We start from the raw sequence: 22340 nt of genomic DNA, 5'->3' as shown, positions 1-22340 counted from the left end.
CAGGTGCCAGGGATACAGCAAAGAGTAAAGTGAACAAAGTCTCTGCCCCAAGGAGCTTACACTCTGCTAGGAGGAGACAGACCACAAATAAGCAAATATATGCTAGATGGTATTGAGTCTCATCGTGAGAAATTAGACAGGGTGAGGGGTCTAGTTGGGTGCGTATGTACTCTCAGCGAAGGTTGCTCTGAAAAGGTATCATTTGAATGGAGGTGACAGTGCAAGAGATGAAAAATATCATGGGCTAGAGGGTTCTAGGCGTTGGTAAATGCAGGTGCAAAGACGGAGGCTGGAGCCTGCTTAATGTGTTCAAGGAACAGGAGAAAGCTTTTGAGTGGCAGCAGCAGAGGGAGGGAGGGGAGATAGGAAAGGGAGCGGTGTGTGTAAGAGATGATACGGGTTCTGGAGGTTAAGATATAAAAAGTTAGGCTTTGCTCTGAGTGGAGTGAAAAAGCCAGTATAGGACTTAAAGCAGAAGGACCTGTGTGTTTTAAAAGGACCACTGGTTGCTATATTTGGAATAGACTAGAGAGTGGACAAGGGCAGCAGAAAGGAGACCAGGTGAATGATTATGGTGGCTTGGACCAAGGTAGTCAAAGTGGAGGTAATCAGCATTGGTCAAATCCTGGATATGTTTTGAAGGAATGCCTGGCATGATTTGCTGATGAATTAGATATAGGGTATGAAAGAAACAGAACAGAGGAGTTGGGGGTGACTCCCAGGTTTTTGGCTTAAACAATTGGAAGACTGGAATTGCCATTTACAGAGATGAGGAAGACTTCAGTGTGGTGTGGGGTTCAGTTTTGAAGTAAGTTTGAGGTGCCTGTTAGACATCCAGGTGCAGACATCTGTTGGTGCCTTCTGAACTGTTGTTATGTATTTTATACTAAACTCCATTCTGGTACTAATTCTCTATAGTTTAGTCTTGAATACTGCAATTCAAGATTTCTCTTCCATCTTCTGATCTCATTCCTCCATAAAATCCTTTAGTAAATAATGTAGATCTATATTTACTAAGCAATTTTAAGTTCCAGTAATAATCTCATTTGAGTTTCAGAGGGACCAAGAAGAGGAAATTATATGTCAGTACTTTAAAAGTAGATCAATATGTCATTGGAGAACTGAATCAGTCTTTCTATTTTTCAGTAGTGGCTTTCATTGGTGAGTTTGTGAGATAAACAAATTCAAGGATGAGTGAGCTGGAACAGTTGAGGCAGGAGGCTGAGCAGCTGCGAAATCAGATCCAGGTAAGAGCAAGCTTTTTCATTTTGAAATTTTAACACTTTTATGTAGTCCCAGCGATGAACAAAATTTGTTCATTAGTGTATCGGTCTACATATATTAAATAACTTATCAGGCGAGAAGTGGTCAATGTTTTTATCATGCCTGCAAATTCTCCAAAAACTGTTTCTAAAAAATACCTGTGTGAGATGACTGGATAAAGAAGTTGTGAGACACACACACGTGTGCACACAATGGAATACTACTCGGCCATAAAAAAGAATAAAATAATGTCATTTACAGCAACATGGATGGACCTGGAGATCATCATTCTAAGTGACGTAGGCCAGAAAGAGAAAGAAAATACCAGATCATTTATATGTGAAATCTTAAAAAAAAGACACAAATAAACTTATTTACAAAATAGAGAAAGTCATAGAAAACAAACTTATGGTTACCAGAAGGGGAAGAGGGTAGAAGGGATAAATTGGGAGTTCAAGATTTGCAGATACTAACTACTATATATAAAATAAATGAGTTTCTACTGTGTAGCACAGGAAACTATATTCAATATCTTGTAGTAACCTATAATGAAAAAGAATATAAAAAGGAATATATGTATTTATATGTATGACTGAAACATTATGCTGTACACCAGAAATTGACATAATATTGTAAACTGACTATACTTCAATAAAAAAAAAAAAAACCTGTCTGGACCAGTGGCCTCTGTGCTTAAGAAGTTAATTTGTATTGTGCATGTAATCCCTGCTAAAAGACAAATATAATAATTCTCTTCTTACTCATATACATGGTGCAGAAATCATAGTTTGATTTTAGGTGCAATATGATGAGGCAGATACTATCACATTGTATTATACTAGAAAAATATTAATCTCTAAAAACATCAGATGGCAGAAAAACGTTAAAAATTGTTGATGATGTAATAAAGACATATCTGTCATCTTTTACTCTTGGAAATCAACTCAAAACAGTAAATAGCATAAGAAACAAATACAAGCTTCATTTTCAACAAAATTAAAAACACTCAAAACTTCAAACCTTAGTAAGAATGAGGAAGAGTCATCAAATGTTAGGGTGTAGAAAGGCTCTGAGAGATGGTTTCTGCAGCTATAAATCTCATACAAAGTATATAGCGCTCTCCTAGGGACAGCATCATTCCTTTCCTTTGAAACAGTGGAAACAGATGCTTCGCTGGACTGAGGAATATCAAGGAAGGCAAAGATAAAAGTGGAAGTATATAGACATGCCATCTTTTAGGAAGCTTCTTGGTGAACAGGGTAGAGGAAAGAGGCTGAGTTGTGTGTAGCCAGGTGCTGCCTACTTCTTCCTCAGGGAAAGGTAAGAGCTAAACAGCTTAAAATATAAATGAAGAACTTCAGCACGAAGCAGGGAGAATCCCTAATAACTTGGGACACTGCTGTGGTCTCTCCAATAGGAACCTTTTGTGATAGCTATTTCAGAAGAACTCATCTAATTTAAAAGTGAAGAATCAGAAAAAAGGAAAAATCGTAGTAGCTATACAAAGATATTACAGGACAGAGAGGAAAGGAGCAGGAAAAACAAAGGATGGATGCAGAACACTCAGCAGAAAAATGTTGATTTTGAGTGGATTAAAATTGTAACCAGTCTTATCACCAGGAATTCAAGGAAGTTAATGATTTAGATGTGAATAAAAACTCTGAGTGGGTACCTTAGGTGTCTGAACAAAGCTGTCAAAACAAAGGAGGGATTTATTTTGCCTGAGATGATCAGATGAGGCTTCATAGGTAAATCTTTGAGTTAGATGTTGCTGCCACCACCAGAATGGATTCTCCACCACCTCCACTTTGTGTCACTTGCTCCAGATGCTGAGCAGGAATGACTGATTGGCCAAGCACATTGGTCACATGCCCATCTCATTTTTAAAACTCTGTTCTCTATGAGTTTAGTTTTTTTAAGCTACGTATTTAAGTGAGATTTGGAAGAGGAGGGTATATCCCAGTGGTTAGAGTATGTGCTTAGCATGCACAAGGTCCTAGGTTCAATCACCAGTACTTCCATTTAAACAAACAAATAAATAAATCTAATTACCTCCCCCCCAAAATAAAATAAAATATGTAAATATGTGAGATTATGGGGTATTTGTTGTTCTCTGTCTGACATATTTCTCTTAGCATAATGCCCTCAAGTTCTATCCATGCTGACACTGCAAATGGCAAGCTTTCATTCTTTTTCGTGGCTGAATAGTATTCGTGTGTGTGTGTGTGTGTGTGTGTGTGTGTGTGTGTGTATCTCACATTTTCTTTATCCATTCATCTGTCAGTGGATACTTAGGTTGTTTCCATATCTTGACTGTTGTAAATAATGGTGCAGTGAACATGGGGGTGTATATATCTTTTTGAGTTAGTATTTCTGTTTTCTTTAAATAAATGCCCAGAAGTGGAACTGCTGGATCATGTGGTAATTCAGTTTTTAATTTTTCAGGGAACCTACATACCATTTTCCATAGTGACTTTACTAATTTACATTCCCAGTAAAAGTGCTCAAGTGTTTCCTTTTCTCAACATCCTCACCAACACTTGGTATTTCTTATGTTTTTGATGATGGTCATTCTGATAGGTGTGAGGTGCTATCTTACTATGATTTTGATTCACATTTCCCTGATGATTAGTGATGTTGAGCACCTTTTCATTCATCCATTGGCTATCTGTATGTCTTCTTTGGAAAAATGTCTATTCAGATCCTCTGCCCATTTTTTTTAACCAGTTTGTTTTATTTGCTGTGGAGTTGTATGAGTTCTTTATATGTTGGATATCAACCCCTTATCAGGTATATGACTTGCAAATACTTTCTCTCATTCAGTAGGTTGCCTTTTCATTTTGTTGATGGTTTTCTTTGCTTTTGATGTCAAATCCAAAAAATCATTACCAAGACTGATGTCAAGGAGCTTACTGCCTGTGTTTTCTTCTAGGATTTTTATGGTTTTAGATCATACATTTAAGTTTTTGACCCATTTTGAGTTAATTTTTGTGTATGATGTAAGACAGTGGTCCAGTTTATTTTTATGCTCTCTGTTCTGTTCCATTGATCTATGTGTCTGTGTTTGTGCCATTACCATACTATTTCGATTACTGTAGCTTGGTAATATAGTTTGAAATCAGGGCACATGATGCCTCCAGTTGTTCTTTCTCAAGATTGTTTTGGCTATCAGAGTCTTTTCTGGTTTTATGCAAATTTTAAGATTGTTCTATTTCTATGAAAAATGTCATTGGAATTTTGATAGGGATTGCATTGAATCTGTAGATTGCTTTGGGTAGTACAGACATTGCAACAATATTCTTTCAATCCATGAGTGTAAAATACCTTTTCATTTATTTGTGTTATCTTCCATTTCTTTTATCAGTATCTTAGTTTTCAGTGTACAGGTCTTTCACCACCTTGGTTAAATTTATTTTTAGGTAATTTATCCTTTTTGATGCAATTATAAATGGGGTTGTTTTCTTAATTTCTCTTTCTGGCAGTTCTTTATTAGTGAACAGAAATGCAGCAGATTTCTGTATATTGATTTTGTATCCTGAAATTTTGCCAAATTCATTTATTGGCTCTCATAGTTTTTTGATGGAATCCTTAGTGTTTTGTATATATAATATAATGTCATCTGTAAATAGTGATAGTTTTAGGTCTTTCATTTAACTTTGGATGCCCTTTTAAAAATTTTTATTATTATTGTTTTTGTCTGATTTCTCTGGCTAGCACTTCCAATACTATGTTGAATCAAAGTGGCAAGAGTGAGCATCTTTATCTTGCTCTTTATCTTAGAAGAAAAGCTTTCAGTTTTTTACCGTTGAGTTTGATGTTACATATGTCATATATGGCCTTTATTATGTTGAGGTATATTTCCTCTATACCCACTTTGTTGAGTTTTTATCATAAATGGATCTTGAATTTTGTCAGAAGCTTTTTCTGCATCTGTTGAGATGATCATATGGTTTTTATTTTTCAAGTTGTTAATATGGTGTATCACATTGATTTGTGGTGTTGAACCATCCTTGCATCCCTTGAATAAATCCCAGTTGATCATGATGTATGATCCTTTTAATATATTGTTGAATTTGGTTTGCTAATATTTTATTGAGGAGTTTTGCATCTATGTTCATCAGGGATATTGGCCTGCAGTTTTCGTTTCTTGTAGTGACCTTCTCTGGAATGATTGGCCAGTCACTCAGCCACATGCTGATCTCGTTTAATGCTCATAGCAACCCAATAAGGTAGACGGTGTTACTTCATTTTGTAGTTGAGGAAACTGAGCCTCAGTGAGATTAAGTAACTTACCAAGGTAATATAATTATAAGTGGTAGATACAGGATTCAAACCAGGTTTATTTTGGTTCCAGAGCCTGTTCTGTGAGCACCTCTGTGGTCCTGCCTCCCAGTTGTGTCTGCTAACATCCAGCTGTGTAGCCTGTGCTACAGCCAAATGAATCTGGTTCCCATTCCCTGAATTTACATTGCTCTTTTCTACTTTGTTACCTTTTCTTATATTGTTTCCTTTGCCTGGAATTATACTACCTCTGCTCTAATTTTGTTCCTGGGACTTCTGTTCATTGAGTCCTAGTCTTCCTCTAAAAAGGGTCACTAGAGTCTTACACTTGGATTTGTTGGAAGGCAGCATGACTTGGTGGAAAGTGCAAGGACTCCACCTTTTAATTATCTTGTGGCCAGGGCAAGTTTTAAAACTTTTGATGCCCAGTATCTTTGCTGTAAAGTGAGGATACCAGTGCCCACTCTTGTGGGTTTATGGAGAGAATTAAAATGAAATGACATGTAAAGGACTTAGACCAATTCCAGTAAGTGGCAGTTCCTTACTTGTGCAGCCCTTTGGATTTATGTTGCAGGGCTGATTGCAGCCTGCCTTGTATTACAGTTCCTTGTGCACGTTTACCTCTGCTGCTTGTACTTGGCTGAAAGATTCTGTGTCTTAATCATCTTCATATCTCACCAGCATCCATGCACAACATCATGGGCACAGGTGCTCACTGAATCATCTTCCATGATTTCAAGTAACTGCATGTATGTAAAGTACCATGTACTTTTAGTCTCAGTCTAATCATGTCATGCTGTATTTACAGACCCTCTCTCCCTTCTTCCCATTCTTTCCCCCTCACTTCTAGAAATATAATTTAACTATATGTTTACCTAATTATGGCATAAACACATGACATAGTAGAAATGTATACTACTTGGTGTAATATATGATTCATTTTAAATTCAAAAAACAGAAATAGAGAAAAACAGATTTTCTTTTGTAATTGTAACTTGTTTGATTTGGAGCAAGATCTGGAGTGATTTGGAGTGAATACTTTTAGTTTGTACAAAGATGTTGATAATCAGATCTTATATTTCTTATGGTGGACAACATGGAATTCAGCTGTTAATTGGAAATGGTTCTTTGATACTCAGTTTTATAATGGACTAAAGTGTTCATAAGAGTAAGTTTTTCTTAGTGTGGTTAGAATCTTTGCATATGTGAATTTGCAAGTAACTGCTAAGGTATTTATAGAATTCTCATATTCCAACATGTTTTAATGTTTACTACCGATTTGCATGATAGTTCAATAATTTTTACTTGCAGTGTTTTAATTGCATTGTTGATATTAAGGTAAGCTCAGTGAGGACAAGGATTTTAGGTTTGTCTACTGCTGTATCCATGGTGCCTAGAATAGTACCTGAAACACAGTGGACAATGGATTTTTTTTTATCGAATGACTGAATTAAGAAAGATGACCTTAACAATGATAATTCCTTTTCATAAAGCTTAAATCAGAAAGCCTTTTTTATAGAATTCAGTCTTCAACTCCACTGTTTTGGGACATGGCTCAGGCCATCCCTGTCATTTCTAGACATTCTTTTCATCATAGGAAAGTGGGCTAAGTTATTCCTTGCCAAATGAGGTTTCTAAAGCCACAATTTGACTAAGAATGAGAGACTCAAATCATATGTTTGTGTAACTACTTATGAACACCCTGACGTAGAAATATTCTAAGTGTTTATAAATAGGTTGAAAAGGCTGCCAAAAAGATCGTGTATCCACCTCATCTTTGCTGCAAGTAGTGGCAGTCATTTTTCCCTTGCCTGAATGGAACAAGTTGTCCTTTTGGGACATTTATTCAGCAAATAGTGCACGCCTCCTCTTTGCACAGGACTATGCTAATAAGCACAGCTGGGAAAAACAAAGTTGAAGATGATGCTACCCTAACCTTTGGGGGGAAAATTTTGGAACAAATCTAGTAGGAAGAATTAATTGTGCTTTTTATTTTCCAGTGTATATGAATCTTCAATTTATTATTAACTGATAAACATGATTTAAAACATTTTATTGCTTATTAAACATGTTCCTTGCTTGCCTTTACTTATTTTGTTACATTGATTTTTATTTTATTATCTTCCTTTTAATAATTCTCTTCAGTTTGTGTAAAAATTTAAGATCCCTTTAAAAGACTACCCTATAATACTTAGGTATAAACAACCGATTACATGTAGGGAATTTGCTATTAATTAAAAATAAAGATGTGACTCATTACATAAGAAATTATTTCCTGACATATCTTTTTCTCATAGTAGATCTAAAATATTTTATTTCTAATAGCATCTGTATACAATGTAGTTGTAAAGTATTTTAAAGAAGTGTTATGTATTTTTTAATTTAAAAAATTTTTAATTGAAATATAGTTGATATACAGTATTATGTAAGTTACAGGTGTACAACAGAGTGATTCACAATTTTTAAAGGTTATAGTCCATTTATACTTATTATAAAATATTGGCTATATCCCCTGCACAGAGTATCCTTATAGTTTATTTATTTTATATATTGTAGTTTATACCTCTTAATTTCCTTCCGCTATCTTGCCCCTCCCCACTTTCTTCTCCCTACTGGTAACCACTAGTTTGTTCTCTATATCTGTAAGTCTTTTTCTTTTTCGTTGTATTCACCAGTTTGTTTTATTTTTTAGATTCCACATGTAAGTAATATCATACAGTATTTCTATTTCTCTGCCTGACTTATTTCACTTTACATAATACGTAGCATCCAAGTCCATCCATGTTGTTGCAAATGGCAAAATTTTCATTCTTTTTTATGGCTGAGTAGTAGTCCATTGTGTGTGTGTGTGTGTGTGTGTGTGTGTGTGTGTGTCTGTCTTCTTTTATCCATCCATCTGTTGATCAACACATAGGTTGCTTCCATATCTTGGCAGTTATAAATAATGCTGCTATGGGGTGGGGAGGATATAGCTCAGTGGTTGAGTGTCTGCTTAGCATGCACGAGGTCCTGAGTTAAACCCCCAGTACCTCCACTAAGAAATAAATTAAATAAATAAACCTAATTATTTCCTCCCCCCAAAAAAACAAAAAAAAATTTTAAATTAAAAAAATAATAATAGTGCTATGAGCATTGAGGTGCATGTATCTTTTCGAATTAGTGGTTTTTTTTTTTTTTTTTTCAAATACCCAGGAGTAGAATTGCTGGGTCTATTTTTAGGTTTTGTTTGTTTGTTTTTGAGAAACCTCTGTACTGTTTTCCATAGTGGCTACAACAGTTTAAATTCCCACCAACAGTGCACAAGGGTTCCCTTTTCTCCACATCCTTGCCAACATTTGTTATTTGTGATCTTTTTGATGATAACTATTCTGACAGGTGTGAGGTGACATCTCATTGTGGTTTTAATTTTCATTTCTCTGGAGATTAAGGATATTGAGCATCTTTAGTTGTGCCTGTTGGCCATCTGTATGTCTTCTTTGGAAAAATGTCTATTCAGGTCTTTTAGTTGGGTTGTTTGTTTTTTGATGTTGACTTGTATGAGCTGCTTATATATTTTGGATATTAACCCCTTCATCGGTCATACCATTTGCAAATATTCCCTCCCGTTCAGTAGTTTGTCTTTTTATTTTGTTGATGGTTTCCTTTGCTGTGCAAAGCTTTTAAGTTTATTTAGATCCCATTTGTTTATTTTTGCTTTTATTTCCGTTGCTTTAGGAGGCAGATAAAAAAAATATTGCTACTATTTATGTCAAAGAGTGTTCTGCCTATGTTTTCTTCTTATGGTTTCTGGTTTTACATTTAGGTCTTTAATCCATTTTGAGTTTATTTTTGTATATGGTGTTAGAGAATGTTCTAATTTCATTCTTTTAAATTTAGCTTCCAGTTTTCAAGTATTATATTTTTAAAAATATTTCTGAAAAGACTTGGATTATATGGTAAATATCCTTCCTATCACCTCAACTTGTAGTTGCCAGAACAAGCAGGAGACTCAGAACACTTGCTTTTTGCCCAGAAGCTTAGTAACAACTATAACTCTGAATACGATGGGCTTATTAAATCAGTCTAGTTTGTTTTACTCCAGGGATACAATTAAAAATCATTTTACAATGGAATAAATTGAGAGTTCATAAATAAAGCTGTGTCTATGGCTGATTGACTTTTTATTAAGGGTAGCAAGACTATTCAATAGGGAGAGAATAGTCTTTTCAACAATTGTTGCTGCGACAGCTGGATATCCACATGCAAAATAATGAATTCCTGCCTCATACCGTAGATAAAAATTACCTCACAATGGTACCTAAATACAACGGCTGAAAGTGTAAACCTTAGACGTAAACCTAGTTGTTAATCTTTGTGACCTTGAAATGGGCAGCAGTTTAATTATGACACTAAAAGCACAAGCAACAGAAGTAAAAATAGATAAATTGGTCTTTATCAAAATTATAAACACTTGTATGTCAAAGGACACTGTGAAGAAAATGAAAAGTCAGCCTACAGAATGGAAGGAAATACTTGCAAATTATACATCTGATAAAGGTCTAGTATCTGGAGTAGATAACTCCCAATACAGCTCAGCAATAATCAAATAACCAATTTAAAAATGGGCAAAGAATTTGCATAAACATTTCTCCAAAGAAGATATACAAATGGCTGATAAGCACATGTAAAGATATTCCACATGAGTGTTTAGCATCACATTTGTATGTGATGTCCAGAATGGGCAAATCCATTAGAAAGTAAATTAGCCATCCCCCACAGATGAAGAGGGAATTAGGAGGTACAGGGTTTCTTTTTTTTGGAGTGATGGAAGTGTTCTGGAATTAGATAGTGGTGATGGCTGCACAACGTTGTGAATATGCTAACCAACCCAACCACACACCACAAAATGATTAAAGTGGTTAATTTTATGTTATGTGAATTCTATCTCAATAAACATTTTTAAAATAAAAATGATATGGGACAGTAAAAAGTATATTTCAAATCTGCATTTTCAATGAAAATATTATTTTAAATCATATCTGTAGATTTCAATGTCTAAATGTGTCACCATCTTTCTTTACTTCAGGATGCTAGGAAGGCATGTAATGATGCAACACTCGTTCAGGTAAAGTTTTGTTTTCCTTAGTTCATTTTAGTAATTCACACGAAACAGCTTGACACTGATGCAAATGACATTCAGATTCTTTTTATTAGTATTTAATTGAAAGAAAAATGAAATCTCTATTTAAATTAAACACTAATTTTTCAGATGCTGTACAAGTGCTTTTTAAAGCATATGTGTTAAAACAGAAGTCTGTGAAAAAATAAATACTATAAAAATACACAGATTCATATACTTCATGTTTCTTTTTAGGTAACTTCTGATTCTTTTTGATACTACCTGGTTAATCCTTTTTTTTTCTTATATAAACTATTAGGAAGATTTCATTAGTTTAATTAATATTGATCACTTTTATTAAGGAAATATTTTACATGCTGTTCAAACATAAAATTGCCTTTCTTTAATTAAAATCAGAAATGTTTTATTGTTTGAGCATCTACTAATTAGATTTTTATTTGTGGCTGGCTTTTTTTTACTGAAGTTGGGAAGTATGTCTATTCTTTTTAGTTAATAGTCTACAGAAGATATTCCCACTGGAAGATGTACAAATAAATCATACTTTTTCTTGAACAATATATGATCCTATAATGACTCTATGGAATTACTTATATTAAATTACCTTAAATCACTATGAATTTGTTTTATGTCTGCTTTTTTTGCCTGTTACTGTTTCTGCTTTATTTTCTGAGCTATGTCTAAGGTAAAGAATAATGTTCTCATCACTTCCTAAAGATCACAGCGAATATGGATTCCGTGGGTCGAATACAGATGCGAACAAGACGCACACTGAGGGGTCACCTAGCTAAAATCTATGCTATGCACTGGGGATATGATTCAAGGTTTGTACCTGCCATTTTCAAACTGTCCACAGAATTATTTTTGTTTAGAGTCATCTCTTGCTTTTTCTTTGTTTAGAAACAACTTTTATCTATGAAGTGTTTGCAGAACATAAATCTAATGCTAACAGCACTTTTACTAAAATATTCATTGACACTTTAAAAGTTTAAAAACTTTTAATATGGAAAATAAATTTACCTTTCAAAAATATCCTTTATAAAATGAACCAGGAAAAATGTTTAGGCTTTCTTTTCTTTGCAGTGGGGTATTATACTTTGTTTTTTAACATGCCAAGGCAGTTTTATAGTATATCACCCTTGAAATTTCAGTTAATAAGGAAATACTCGTTCAGTATTGCTATGTACAATTTACCAGATATTGCTATAATTATTTATTACCTAAATTCACAAAGGATGGAATTACATAAAGTAACGACATTTATTTTCATTGAATACATCTTTTATTCCCCTAACCCCAACAAACAAGTGTGTGTGTTTCAAGCATGTGGGTGCACACATGTGCACACACACTCAGCTGCCCTCTGGCTTGCAATTGAATATTTAGTCATGACGATTCACTTTGTTCCTGGGGTTACAGTGTGGTCTATGCTTTTTCCAGAGTTTTTGGCAATGGCAGGGCACTTGCTGCCAGAATGGTTGACTTGTTCCTTTAATTTGGTTCATCTAACTGAGAAACAGGCTTAACTAAGACATTATTTAATAGAAGTTGCTCATTTTTCCTCTTCTTCCAGGAGAACCTAAAAAGGTCACTGCGTGTTGCTAATACTTGACACATCTCGAAGTAGACGGATATTTGAGTACAGTCATATAGAACTGGTGCCTCTTGGGAGGGAACAAGTAAAATTACATGATTGACAACTGACATAAAGCTAGGCCAAGTGTTTTATTCCTTTTCTTGAAGAAGTTTACGATAAAAAATAATCTGCCCATTGATACAGCAAATGTTTAACTCAAAACACAATCACTTGAAACAATGATAATGTTGCTTACTTTCCTTAAAATTTTCTCAAGACCATTAATCTTCATAGAAAGACAGAAGTATCAACAAAGAACCTGTCTCACCTTGGCTTCCTACCCATTCTGATTATCCACTTATTATTTATCGTTCTTCTCAACTCAGTGCTGATGATGCCTGTTGATTTTTAAAGAATTTACTTTAGGTTCAATCCAACAGCTTACAGTTAGATCTTCGCTTTTATAAAACTTACAGTAATCACTACATAACCATGTTCTTTGCCTGTAGTGAAGGGACCTGGGTGGCTGGGCGACAGGGACAGGAATGTGATTCTTTTCACTGTATCTCCTTTTGCATCTTTTGAATTTTATGCCATAGTGAAAAATAAAATTCTGAAACAGAACAAAAAATTTAGTGACTAATGATTACTTAGTCAAGAGTTCATGTTTAGCCTCGCGAACAAAGCTTTCGCCGTTTAAGCCCAGTCTACTTTTCTAAACCATTTATCTTATTTCTTACAAACGCTATATAACTGGGAAATTCACAATTCCTGAAACACCTCCCATTTTTTTTGCATCCTTGCCATGGAACATACTTAACCTCCTCGTAGAATACAGACTTTTTTTTTTTCTATCTTTAGCTTTCAAAATTCCATTTTTCAAGATGCATTTTCCTTTGTGAGACTACTTGATTAACTCAATTAGTGGTTATTTGTCCTTTGTTTATTTTCCAGTGGCCTTTGTTTTATACCACTCTTCTGCCAGTTTTCACTTGCCTGGTTTACTATAGATACGTGTTTAAGTGTCTTGTCTCCACCAGAGGTGGCGGCCACGAGGGCAGGAGGAATAGCTGGTGTTGTATCCCTAACACTGCCTTACGTTCACAGGCTCCCAGTTGATATTTGTAAATTGAATGAAATATGGTGGTTACACCTATATGTACATACTCTATTGTCATTATATTTAAATCAATAAATACTAAACCAGTCAGCTAACATCTTCCAGAATCTTGAATAAGAACTAGAATGTTTTCACCATGAAAATGTTGAATCATAACCAGAGACATTTTTAGTAAAATGTCTAAATTTTGGTAAGTTCTATGTTATGTTGAAATTTTTTTGGCATGCAGAATACATTTTTTTAAAGTTGGGAGAATATTCCCTGGTATCAGGTTTTTAATTAGAGAAGTTATTTTTGTCTTTTCTGAACTGTTCTACATGAATGCAATGCATAACTAATTTAAACTACTTTTTTCCACTGAGTGTCAAATTATTTTTGTGTTTGTTCCTCTAGGCTACTAGTCAGTGCTTCCCAAGATGGAAAATTAATTATTTGGGATAGCTATACAACAAATAAGGTAGAATTTCTTAATCATTCTCTTGTATAACCTTTTATTTGGTTTCATGTCCACCAGTTCTTCCCTTTATTCTGTTACTTCGAACTTTAATCTCCTTTTGGGATAAATTTATTCCATTAATTTTAACCTAGATCCTCTCTTGAGGCTTAGTGTTTGCTTTTAATATTGAGCTCTTTTTTTTATTCCCAAGGACAGCTATAGGATTATAGTTCAGTGTGTCTTATTTGAGTCTCATATTTCATATTAGAAGACAGTGTGCATCAGTTTTACATACAAATGACTTTTTAAAAAATTCACATTTCCTAATGTGACAGCAACCCTGTGGTTTTTATTTTTGGTTGTGGGTAAGTTAGCATGTTTTCTTTGGTCCACTCTAGGCATTGATTTGTGATTCTGGACTGCTCAGAAGAGACAGTAGATTGGAGGCAAATTATATCTTGCTTAGATCCCTTGGTGGTAAAAGCCAGTGGGTCCTCCTGGTATGTCCGCTAGAAAGAACCCCTGATGTAGACATGCTGAGAGGTAGTGGAAAGGCTCCAGGAAGACTCTCACGAGTCAAGTACTTTTAGATTCTGTATACACTTATACCACTGTTTTTTATTAAGATTTATTAAATATTTAGAAGAATTTATTTTGTGAAATAAACAGTAACTTCAGCCTAGTTAAGAATTTAAAGCTAGCTAAGACAGATTTGTAATATAACAGTTTGTTGATACTAGTCGGCATTGAGCATGTGTCTATCAACTGTATTTTCCTAAAACAAAAAAATTGCATTGAAAAAATTTCTTTTAGAGGTTAGTGAGAGCACAGTAGTACTCACATGATGTGTTGATTCTTTGTGTGGACCATTTAGCCTTACTGTTCCCATACACCTTAAATTTTGCAACCCGACCTGCAAATGATTGGTTTTGGGTAATAAGGCACCAGAGAATGGTGTGTGTAGATCAGTGCAAAATATTACCGTTGTGTTATTGGAAGGATGTAGTGCCATCTCTGTGGGAGAATCACTCTGGTCAACTTCCTTACTTGTATTGTTCAGTGTTATGTTGGAGGAAATTCTTCCTCTTTTGAGCACTACTGCAGAAACAAAGAATTTTATTAAATTCTTTAACATTTTATACTTAATTCTTCAAATGGCTACATTAGCATTGAAGCATCCTATGTTCTTGTTCTTAAAAGAATACTTTCTGAAAAAAGCACTTAAATCTGAATGATTTGATAATAATACAGGAAAAATAAGAGGCATTTTAGTATGCATTAGTATTTTATTTTTTATTTTTCTCTCAAGCCATTGCATTCTTTATGTTACTTGGCTTATTTTTTAAGGTACATTTAATTTTTAGTAGTCTTTGCTTCACTGTAAATAGGTTTGAAAAATTAATGACTGATTTTGTAATCTTCGCTTAGTAATAGTTCCTGTGCACTGCGTTTGTCCTGCAGATGCATGCTATTCCTTTGAGGTCCTCCTGGGTGATGACCTGTGCTTATGCTCCCTCTGGTAATTACGTTGCTTGTGGAGGACTGGACAACATCTGCTCTATATATAACTTAAAAACCAGAGAAGGAAATGTGAGAGTGAGCCGAGAGTTACCGGGTCACACAGGTGAGCTTCACTGCATAGTGTCCTTTCCTCCCAAACCTGACTCCTCCTGAAGAATGAGCCGGTGGCGGAGAAGGCGTGACCGAGTGGGCTCAGTTGGGCAAAGGATGAATGTGAGTCAGCTGAGAGTAGAAAGTACCATCAATCAGGGAAATACTGACTTTTTATAATTATACCAGTGATGGTCATAACTCTTTCAAAAATAGCACTATTTTTTTAAAAATTGTAAATATATTGCAAAAAATTCAAACAATAATGAAAAATATAAGAAAGCAAATATAATTTTCTGTATTCTCTGCATATAACCATACAACAATTATGAGATTTTGGCACGAGCACTTAATTATGTAGTTGAAAACATGTTATTAAGATACACTTATGAAGTATTTTCCGCTGTGTGATTGCTTTATTTGCTGGTGTGTACACTATAGTTCAGTAGTATTTGGTTAGCAGTGTTCGTTAGGAATTTATTGATACTCATCAGGTTTCAGCCTCTCTGGATTCTTGGAAATATTATTTGGCTATGCTTTTTACAAAGATCTCTATAATGGTGTTTTCCTGCCATTTCCATATTTTGAAACTGCTGAATTCTGAGCATTTGAATGCCACCTTTTTCATGAAGCCTTCACTGAAGCTTTTAAAGTAGTTTTCCAGAGTACTTAACCAAGTCTGCTATAGATTACAGATATTTGTATTAAGAAGTATCTCTCTCTCTCTTAGATAATTGTAGTAGGTGGAAGGGACTGTGATTTTCTCAAGTTTCAAGCTTGTAACTGTCAGAGGGCCCACCATGATGTCATTGACATAGTAAATACCTGAGAGAGTTTGTTGATAAAATTTAGTTGCAGATAACAGAGAGTTTGAGGTAATTATAAGTAGAACTATAGATTACACTAACAAACACTTGTTGTCTAGGTATTGTATTTTTAAAAATATATTACTATTTCATACGGTAATTGAATTAATTAGTAATGACCTAAAATTTGTTACTCTCTGTGCTGTAGGCTACTTGTCCTGCTGTCGTTTTTTAGATGACAGCCAAATTGTTACGAGTTCGGGAGATACAACTTGGTAAGTTTATTCCAGAAGAATACTGATTTGGGGGTTGAGGGTGGTATTAGAAACGAATAGTCATTAACAGTCATTAATTATTTCTATTTCCTTTTGATTATAGTGCTTTATGGGACATTGAAACTGCCCAGCAGACCACTATATTCACTGGGCATTCTGGAGACGTGATGAGTCTTTCTCTGAGTCCCGACATGAGGACTTTTGTTTCTGGTGCTTGTGATGCCTCTTCCAAATTATGGGATATTCGCGATGGAATGTGTAGACAGTCTTTCACTGGACATGTGTCAGATATTAATGCCGTCAGTGTAAGTGAATAGCATTTCTAAGGAAATTTTATTGTGCATTTAAAGTGTTGAACTCTGTAGTATGATTTTAACAATTTATCTTTAAGAATTCTTATAAATAATGTGCTCTTACAACATTGAATCCTCAAATAGAGTTTTTTTTTTAATGGAAAGGTTTTAATCCATAGACTTAGGTATTTATTTGTAGGTGACAGGAATAAATTTTATTTCAACCCCATAGAGAGATAGATCATCTTTTTGGGGGGAGGTGGATTAGGTTTATTTATTTTTGGAGGTGGTACTGGGGATGGAACCCAGGACCTCATGCATGCTAAGCATGCACTCTGCCACTTGAGCTATACCCTCCCCGGATAGACCATCTTGAGCAAACAAGCAGATCATGAATATCAGCGGTGTATTCAGAGGAGAACAAAGTCCCATATCTCTGCAGTCAAAGGGAACTACCCAAAGAAAAAACAGTCTGAAAGACAAAGGCAGCTGTTAGTGTAGAGAGTATAGCTTTTAAAGTCAGCCAAACCCCTTAGTTCTGCTGGGAACTAGCCTTGTGAGATAAGGTGGGCTACTTAGCCTCTGTGAACCACACATTCCTCAGTTTTAGATATTTTTTTGCGGGGGGGATCAGGTTGGTTGGTTTGTTTATTATTCATTTATTTATTTTTAATGGAGGTACTGGGGATTGAACCCAGGACCTTGCATATGCCAAGGATGAGCTCTACCACTTAGCTGTATCCTTCCCCTCTCTCAGTTTTTAAAATAGGGATAATGCTACCTACATCAGAAAATGGTATGGAGACTAAACAAAACTATATTGGATGCTCAGTAAATGGTACGGATTTACCATTACCCGTAAAAGGATAAGCCCCTTCACATTTAAAAAAAAACAAAAACAAACAGGTAACCACAGATGGATTAATTAAGCCAGATGACAAGTATTTGAGGATGAACTAGTCACATGTGTTTATAGTTTAAAGCTAAAAGGGCATTATGAATGACAATCAGAATGATTTATCAGTCAGTATTGAGGGGAGGGGTCCTAAGAGGAGGTGGGATACTGCTTGACTTAGGTAAATTGTCCTATCTGGATCAGGTGCCAAAATGTATAGATATGGTGAGACTTTCCAAAAGGAATGTAATTGCTAACGGTTCTGTGTATAAGATATACTCTTAATTTTGCAAGAAGATATTTTTGGGGAAAAAATGTTTTTTATTTATCAAGCACGTGTTGACCAAAAAATCAAAACTAAGAGTTTTTGTGTAAATGAGTTTAGGGAATTACAGATGTAGCAACAAAATCAGTAGAAAAATAATTATTTATTAATAGCTGGGACAGCTGCTTAATTATTAAGAAAATTAAGTTAGATCCTCATACTGAATGCTATGTATCAAATACATTCCAGATAGATAAAAATTAAGATGTGAAAAATGAAATTATGAAAAAAGAAACCAGAAGAAAATATAATTGAACATCCATTAATAGACTCAAGGGGAAGGACTTTATTCATAAAAACAAGGAAAGAAATCTAAAAGAGAAGGATAAACAAATTTGACTACATAAAAATTGAAAGTTGTTTATAGATTTTAAATTTTTTTAATTGAAATAGTCAATGTACAATATTGTGTTAGTTTCAGGTGTACTACATAATGATTTAACATTTGCATAAGTTATGAAATGATCACCACAATAAGTCTAGTAACCCTGTTTCCATGCAGAGTTATTACAGTATTGACCACATTCCTTCTGCTGTGTATTACATCCCCACAGCTGATTGATTATACAGCTAGAGGTTTGTGTTTCTTAATTCCTTGCACCTATTTTGCCCACCTCCACCCCCCTCCTTCTTGCAGCCCGTTTGTTCTCTGTATCCATCCATGAGTGTCTTTTTGTTCATTTTGGTTTTTTTTAGATTCCACATATAAGTGAGATCACGTTTTTGTCTTTCTCTGTCTGACTTATTTCACTTAGCACAATACCCTCTAGACCCATCCATGTTGTTGCAGATGGCAAGATATGTGTATTTATACACACACACACACATATATATACACACAGACACACACATATATATACACACACACATATCACATCTTTATCCATTCTTCTATCAGTGGACACTGAGGTTGCTTCCATATCTTGGCTATTGTAAATAGTGCTGCAGTAAATATGGGCTGCATGTATCTTTTCCAATTAGTGTTTTTGGTTTTGGGGGTAAATACCCAGAAGTGGAATTGCTGGATCATATGGTAGTTCTCTTAATTTTTTGAGGAAACTCCATACTATTTTCCATAGTGGCTGCACCAATTTACATTCCCACCAACAGTGTAGGAGGGTTACCTTTTCTCCACATCCTCACCAACACTTGTTATTTCTTGTCTTTTTGATAATACAGATGTGAGGGGCTACCTCACTGTGGTTTTGATTTGCATTTCTCTGATGATTTAGTGATGTTGGGCGTCTTTTCATGTGTCTGCTTGCCATCTGTATATCTTCTTTGGGAAAATGTCTGTTTAGTCCTCTGCCCATATTTTAATCAATTGTTTTGTTTTGGTTTTGATACCGGGTTGCATAAGTTATTAGTATATTTTGGATATTAACCTTATTTCAGATATACTGTTTGCAAACACCTTCTCCCATTCAGTAGGCTGCCTTTTCCTCTTGACAGTTGACAGTCTCCTTTGCTGTGTAAAAGCTGTCTTGTAGTTTGAAGTAGTCCCATTTGTTTATTTTTGCTTTTTTTCCCCTTGCCTGAGGAGACAGATCCAAAAAATTATTGCTAAGGTCATTGTCAAAGAGTATACTGGTTATGTTTGCTTCTAGGAGTTTTATGGTTTCAGGTATTATTACTTTTAAGTCTTTAATCAGTTTTGAGTTTATTTTTATGTGGTGTGAGAAAGTAGTCCAGTTTGATGCTTTTGCATGTATTTGACTAGTTTTCCCAACACTATTTTTTGAAGAGGTTGTCGTTTCCTCATTGTATATTCTTGACTGTATATTCGTGGGTTTATTTCTGGGCCATCTACACTGTTCCACTGATCTATGTGTCTGTTTCTGTGCCAGTAACATACTGTTTTGTATGCAGCTTTGTAGTACTGTTTGAAATCAGGGAGTGTGATACCTCTAAAAAATTGCTTTCTATTTTTTAAAAAGTAAGAAATATTAGAAAGCAAATGATAAACTATAAATATTTGCAACAAAGGAAACATTTGTATTCTTCATTTTATTCCTGCAAAGAGTATTTTATTTTATTTATTTTATTACTGACAGAGTAATACAGATGACCAACAGATAGATGAAAAAAGTGATTTCCTCTTTTGTAAAGCATCTGAGAAAGGGGATTCACAAATTAATAACTCACAGTTTTCTTTACTACTTTATAACCTAGCCTAACTGGAATGACTTTTGTTCTCTTTCATGAAAGGTTTCCTATTTCTCATAATGAGATTTTTGGAACATTTCTTCTAAGAGTACACATATGTAAATAAATTCTGTGAATAGCAGTGTTTAAATGTTCTAGTAAGACACATGGAGTGCCAGGGCCAACACTTAATGAATACTTGCTCTGTGCTGAACAAGGGTTTGGGATTTTGTATGTATTATTTCATTCAGTCCTAACCAGCACTCAGAATCTGAAACTAAGGCCTAAGTGTTCAAGAATCTTTAGTGCCTAACATCATTCACCTGGTAAGAAGCCAAGTTGGAATCTGAACCTAGGTCTGTCTTAGCCTACAGTCTGTTGTTACACTGCCTCACATAATTTCTATATACGTTGATGGAATAAGTGTTGCTTTTCCTTCTAGTTTTTCCCAAATGGATACGCCTTTGCCACTGGCTCTGATGATGCCACTTGCCGGCTCTTTGACCTTCGTGCAGACCAGGAGTTACTGCTGTATTCTCATGACAATATCATCTGTGGGATCACTTCCGTAGCCTTCTCAAAAAGCGGGCGTCTCCTGTTAGCTGGCTATGACGACTTCAACTGTAATGTGTGGGACACGCTCAAAGGAGATCGTGCAGGTTAGTAATTAAGTCCATATTAGGTTTTGATTTTGTCAGGAAATGTGAAAGGGCTCCTGTCACTTGTTTCCGGGGCCTCCTGGACACCCCGGGGCCATGGGGAACGGTAGCCTGGCTCTTCTCATTCGTGGTCAGTATTGCCTCAACTTTGAGTGCAGTTCCCGTCCATGAACCAACTTACATTTACGTTTCTGGTTTCTGAAGAGTTATATCTGAGTCTGTAATATTTTCTTGTTTGGTAAGTTTTGACATAAAGATGAACAGTGAATATCATTTAGGGTGGTCTTTTCCAAATTACAGTTTCCCTGTAACCTGACAGGAAACACTGTAACTGTTATGGACCATGACTTTTTGCCTCCAGTCTCATCTGGGATGGGACACAGAACCACTGTCTCTCCTGAGTCCCATACTCCGAGTCCTCCTCTGCAGCTTCCAGAATATTAGCATCAAGTCATCCTGGGGACTGTCATTAATAACACATTACACAGGGTGATGTAAAAATTTTTTTGGAATAAAAATTATACTCAAGGAATCACATAGTTTTGCATGACTTGTTACCAGAACACAGCAGCCCTCTGACCCCAGCTCATATTTTCTGCTCCCAAAGAGAGCTTTTAAGTATTTACCTCCATACCTTTGAGTAACATGCCTGTATTGGTTTTTTTTAAAAAAACACTTTATGCATTATCTGTTGAGGGTTTGGCCTTGACATCCCTCCTCCCACCTCAGTGCCCATCTTCCAGTTTTTCCTGTGTAGTGAATTTTGTTTAGAACATCAGTGTTGGTGTAATTACGACTTTTTAAACAGTTCTTACTTCTGAGCAGTGAGGTATATGCTGTGACTCCTTTGCTATGCAGCTTTTTTTTTTAACATTTTAATTGATTTATAATCATTTTACAATGTTGTGTCAAATTCCAGTGTAGAGCACAATTTTTCAGTTATACATGAACATATATATATTCATTGTCACATTTTTTTCTCTGTGAGCTACCATAAGATCTTGTATATATTTCCCTGTGCTGTACGGTATAATCTTGTTTATCTGTTCTACATTTTGAAACCCCATTCTATCCCTTCCCACCTCCTGTCCCCTTGGCTATGCAGCTTTTTTTATATTCTCTAGGGTTAAATTAATTATTTGGCTTACACCCTTAGTTTTAATGTACTTCTCACTAATTAATCTTCAGACTTTCTGCCAGTTTTGTTATCTGGGAATGGACCCATTTTTACCGTTCTGGGTATTCAGTGGAGCTTTTCTATCTGGAAACTTACTTATACCTTGTAGTACTGGGAATTTTGAGAGGTTTATTTAACTGGTTGCATTTTTTCCCATTATCATTCTCTTTGTAGGACTCCCATTATTCTGATGTTGGAGTTTCTTAGACTTTATTATATTTTCTGTTTTCTGTCTGTCGTTTTTGCTCCATGTTCGAAGAAATCCTTGCCTTTTCTTTCCATGACTCTTGTGTTAAACTTTTGTTTTTTCATTTTTGCCACCATCTTTTTGAGAGGTTTTTCTCTTAAGGCACCCATTCTTT

General features: G+C 35.2%; 1 protein-coding gene across 2 annotated transcripts in view; it reads left to right on the top strand.

Moving 5' to 3' along the window:
• The window catches only part of GNB4 (G protein subunit beta 4), a 51178-nt gene that overhangs the window by 22338 nt on the left and 6500 nt on the right, over positions 1-22340 (top strand). The window contains exons 2-9 of one of the 2 annotated variants that reach the window (XM_072961387.1): positions 1150-1247; positions 10610-10648; positions 11378-11484; positions 13750-13813; positions 15254-15416; positions 16418-16484; positions 16588-16789; positions 20585-20801. In XM_072961387.1, coding sequence (XP_072817488.1) covers positions 1191-1247; positions 10610-10648; positions 11378-11484; positions 13750-13813; positions 15254-15416; positions 16418-16484; positions 16588-16789; positions 20585-20801 — 916 coding nt within the window. In that variant the 5' untranslated portion in view covers positions 1150-1190. Of the gene's footprint in view, positions 1-1146; positions 1248-10609; positions 10649-11377; positions 11485-13749; positions 13814-15253; positions 15417-16417; positions 16485-16587; positions 16790-20584; positions 20802-22340 lie in introns of both variants that reach the window. The other variant, XM_072961394.1, reaches the window with a different exon arrangement.

The sequence above is a fragment of the Vicugna pacos genome, chromosome 1 (genome assembly GCF_048564905.1).
Source record: "Vicugna pacos chromosome 1, VicPac4, whole genome shotgun sequence".
Classification (NCBI taxonomy): Eukaryota; Metazoa; Chordata; class Mammalia; order Artiodactyla; family Camelidae; genus Vicugna; species Vicugna pacos.
The sequence above is the reverse complement of the archived record's forward strand: the minus strand, read 5'-3'. Positions and strand labels throughout refer to the sequence as shown.